The sequence below is a fragment of the Sceloporus undulatus genome, chromosome 3, assembly GCF_019175285.1.
Source record: "Sceloporus undulatus isolate JIND9_A2432 ecotype Alabama chromosome 3, SceUnd_v1.1, whole genome shotgun sequence".
Taxonomy (NCBI): Eukaryota; Metazoa; Chordata; class Lepidosauria; order Squamata; family Phrynosomatidae; genus Sceloporus; species Sceloporus undulatus.
Window position 1 is genome coordinate 113,467,214 of NC_056524.1, and position 4,496 is coordinate 113,471,709.

A 4,496-nucleotide genomic window follows, 5' to 3' on the forward strand; every position below is an offset into this window, starting at 1 on the left:
CTTCCTCTCCTCCAAAGTGGAACTTGTTCCCCAGGAGGAGGGCCAGGGGGAGGGCCAGGGGAGGGGTCTGGGGCCTTGACGCTCGCCTTCCTCCTCTTTTCCTTTCCCCCTTTTCGGCTGGAAAGCATGGAGAGCAGGAGGGCGGTTCCCCGCTGGGCGCCCGGCCTGAATGGGAGCCAATCGCGGTGCCCCTGCCCCTGCCAATCACGCCTCTCCCTCCAATCCCACCCGCGCACCGTCCCAAACTCCGGATCCCGACCGCGCCGCTCAAATGTGCCGAGCGCTCTGCCAATCGCTGGAGGCCAGAGGAGGAGGAGGAGGAGGAGGATGGACGGAGCAGCCGGGGCCCCGAGCCGGGCAGCAGCCGAGGCAGAGGCTCCGCCAGACAAAAGAGGCAGGAGGAGCTCAAGGGCCGCTTAGGCACTCCATGGTTGGCAAGGCCTTGGAGGAGGAGGAGGAGGCCCTGGGAGTGAGGAGGAGGAAGAGGAGGAAGAGGAGGAGGAGGAGGAAGCCGACGAGAAGGAGGAGGAGGAGGAGGAAGGCCGGCTTCCCCCCCGCGGGGCTGGCCCAGGGCAGGGCTCCCCCCCTCGGCCTGCATGCGGCCATGAGTTGCAAGAGGAGGAGCCCCAGCCTGCGCTTGGCCGACTTGGCCGCTTTGCACGTCGGAGGAGCTGGCGGAGGAGGACCAGGGGGCTTCCCCCACTTGCTCCGGGGGGACCTGGCCTCCGCGGACCCCTTCGGGCCCCAGTCCCTGGCCCAGGCCGCCCCGGAGCCCGCCTATTCCTCCGGCCGTCGAGGGGAGCAGCAGCCCCAGCAGCAGCAGCAGCAGCAGCAGCCTTCGCCTCTCCCTCCTCCTTCGCCCATGTTCATCTCCTCGGCCGGCACCTACGGCGGGGAGCCCCACGGAGGCGCCTTCCCGGGCCTCCCCCACGACCCTCCGACGGGACCGCAGCACCCGCTCAACGGCCAGATGCGGCTGGGGCTAGCCGTGGCGGCGGCGGCGGCAGCCGCGGCAGAGTTTTACGGCCGCGTGGAGCCCTTCCGAGGGCCCTCCGCCGTCGAGGCCTCCGCCTACGGACCCCCGACGGCCCACGGCTACCCGGTCAACTTGGCGGCGGCGGCGGCCGCTTTGCAGCAACAACAGCACCAACAGAATTCGCACTCGCAGCCTCCCAGCCACCCGCAGCCTCCCCCCGCCGGCCCTGCCTCCGCCGCCGCCGCGGCCGCCGCCTTCCTCCGGTACATGCGGCAGCCCATCAAGCAGGAGCTGATCTGCAAGTGGCTGGAGGCCCCCTTCGCCTCCCCTCCCTCGGGGGCGCCCCCTCCGCCGCCGCCCTGCTCCCAGACCTACGGCACCATGCACGAGCTGGTCAACCACGTCACGGTGGAGCACGTCGGGGGCCCCGAGCAGAGCAGCCACGTCTGCTTCTGGCAGGAGTGCCCCCGGCAGGGCAAGCCCTTCAAGGCCAAGTACAAACTCATCAACCACATCCGCGTCCACACCGGAGAGAAGCCCTTCCCCTGCCCCTTCCCCGGCTGCGGCAAGGTCTTCGCCCGCTCCGAGAACCTCAAGATCCACAAAAGGACCCACACAGGTACCGCCAACCGAGGGAGGGAGGCAGGGAGAGGGGGCTCCTCCCGTCCGCCCCAGGCACTACTCCCACACTTCCTTCCCATCCTTCGTTGCTTCTGCCCTTCACCCTCTCTCTTCTTTCTCCTTCCTTCCTTCCTTCCTTCCTTCCTTCCATCCCTCCTTCCTACCTCTCACCCCCCCGCCTGTGGGTTTCCTTTTTTTTCCCTTCCTCCCTTCCTTGCTTCTTTCCTCTCTTCCTTCCTTCTTCCTTCCTCTCACCCCTCCGCTCCTTTTCCCTCCACAGGCACTTCCACACTCTCTCTCCCTCCATCTTTCCATCCTTCCTTCTCTCCTTCATTGCTTCCTTCTTTCCTTCCTCCTTTCCACTCTCCCACGTTCACTCTCACATGTGGTTTTTTGTCATGAATAAGTAATGTACTTTCCCCCGACACGCTAGAAGACCGCGTTTCTCGTCGAGGCACCCACGTGTGTGGTGTGTGGTGTGTGTTTGTGTGTGTCTCTACGCGCGCATTGTGGCTACCCCCATCTCCTCCGTAGCGCCCCCTGCGGTCGTGGGGAGGGAAAAATAAACTCCCACCAACCAGGCCAGCTTTCCTATTCCACAGCATGCTTTGGCAGGCAGAGGAAAAGAGCTGTGGAACGGTGCCAAACCGGGTTATTTCTCCAGTGTGGATGCAGCCTAGGGAGGAGTGTCTCAAAGGATTTCAGAATAAGAATTGGACGTGGGCTTGTATTTCATGGAAGCTTTCCCCAGCGGCTGAAGTCGGAGCGCGTGCGCTTTTGGCGGCGAGCTGGATCTTTGATCCAACTCGGTTTTGATTTGCAGCCTCCTTTTTGGCTGGACTTTAAAAGGCAGCTGGGATTTATAGGGTTGCGCAGAGACAGATATTACCCACCGGAGGCTGTTTAGAGGGAAGGAGGGAGAGAGAGAGACTTCCCCTAATTGTTTTCCTGATTTATTGCCTGTTTGCTGCAAAGCGGAGGAGTAAAGCCATGGCCTGTGGGGTTTGGGGCTATAAGAAGAGTTTCTTACTGACGTTTCGCCGGCATCTGGGGCATCTGGCATCTTCAGGAAGAAGCTCTTCTGGAACATGGCCACCTATAGCCCGGAAAACCCACCCCAAACTATGTCTTTTTAGCTTTTATTTGGCCATGAGCAACATTTCCCCCTCAGTGTCGGCCTACATTTTAAGAGTGCCTTGCTCTCCTCTGTGGCGGGGTTCACTGCTCACCCTGGTTCAGAGGAGGTTTGCCAGTGCTTCCCCTGAGGCTGAGAGAGTGTGACTTGGCCAAAGGCTCACAGTGGGTTTCAATGGCTGAACCCAAGAATAACAGAACTCCATTCCATTGTGTTCCTGAAACGTTCTTAAAACGCAGCCCTAGTATTTCTTGCCTGAGAAAACCCTATGAAATCCAAGCCGAGGGGAGGCTTGAGGGCACAGACACAGACACACAGAGAGAGGTGCCAAATGAACCCATAAAACCAGGGACCTTGGCCTGCAGTGAGGCAGTGTAGGATAGTGGTTTGAGTGTTGGACTACAACTCGGGAGACCAGGATTCGAGTCCCACCACTGGGTGACCCTTGGGCAAGTCACACTCTCTCAGCCTCAGTGGAAGGTCATGGCAACCCTCTTCTAAACAAACCTTGCCAAGGAAATCCCAGGATGGGTTCACTCTAGGGTCGCCATAAGTCGGAAATGACTTGAAAGCACAAAACACACACATAAAACTCCATCAGGGCTTGCCATGAAAGGGCTTGGGCCCTCCGAAGACTGATGAGCTCCAGTACCACAACTTAGGAGTAAGTCCCACCGAGTCCAGGCCCCTGGATAGATGTGGCCCTGAGATCTTTTCCTCTGCGCCTTTAAGGTTTTGTGAATTCCCAAATAGTTTTGGACGATTGAAATAGCTCTCTCTTCTCCATCCAAACAGTGCTAGAGATAGCCAACTGGGAAGGTAATTTGGGATAATCAGTATACACAAGAAAAACTGTTTTAACGGATTCCATAAAAGCCACTACTTTGCCCAAACGGAAAGGATGGGCCCAATCCCAACCCTATTAAAACTGGGAAAGGTAATCCTTACCAAGGATAGTACTTCATGGTGGTTACCTCTGAGTAAATCTGTTTAAGACTGAGCAGGATGAAGCCATTGAGCCCTGGGGCTCTTGTTGAGAAAACCTGAATTAAAAAAGAACCTGATATTGGGTCCCAGTTAAAATACAATTATATTTCAAACAACATTTAGTGTACTATATGTGTATGTATATATGCCCACACTTTGCAAATAGCCTTATAGGAAAGTCTTATACAAAAAGTACACTAAATGTTGTGTGAAATGGAATTGCATTTTAACTGGGATATTCTCTCTCTCTCTCTCTCTCTCTCTCTCTATATATATATATATATATATAATATGAATCCCAGTATATATATATTATGTGTGTGCACGCGCCCACACTTTGTGAATAGCCTTATACTATGGCCTTATACAAAAAATGCACTAAATGTTGTTTGAAGTGCAATTGTATTTAATTAGGACTCATTACCAAGAGCTAGATATATCTATATCTATCTATACATCTAGCTATCTGTATGTCTGTGTCTCTCTCTTTCTCTCTCCTCCAAAATAGATTAGCCTTCGTCCAACTGCTCCTCCCTGCCATAGCAACCAGAACAAAAAAACAGGAGTGTGGTTTTGTGTAGTAAGGCCTCCTTGTCCCTGGCAAGGGGGGGATCTGTGTAACAGCCCCTTGCCTTACTTTGTGTGTGCCTTAGAGGTATGGATCGGGAAAGATGTCTCAGCATCAACTAGCCCCAGGGAAAATCTATCTATCTATCTATCTATCTATCTATCTATCTATCTATCTATCTATCTATCTATCTATCTATCTATCTATCT

At 55.4% G+C, this 4,496-nt stretch overlaps 1 protein-coding gene across 1 annotated transcript in view; it reads left to right on the plus strand.

Moving 5' to 3' along the window:
• The first annotated feature begins 561 nt into the window (after nucleotides 1–561).
• The window catches only part of ZIC5 (Zic family member 5), a 6,278-nt gene continuing 2,343 nt past the window's right edge, over nucleotides 562–4,496 (plus strand). Inside the window, exon 1 of the mRNA XM_042456163.1 lies at nucleotides 562–1,595. Coding sequence (XP_042312097.1) covers nucleotides 605–1,595 — 991 coding nt within the window. The 5' untranslated portion in view covers nucleotides 562–604. The remainder of the gene's footprint in view (nucleotides 1,596–4,496) is intronic.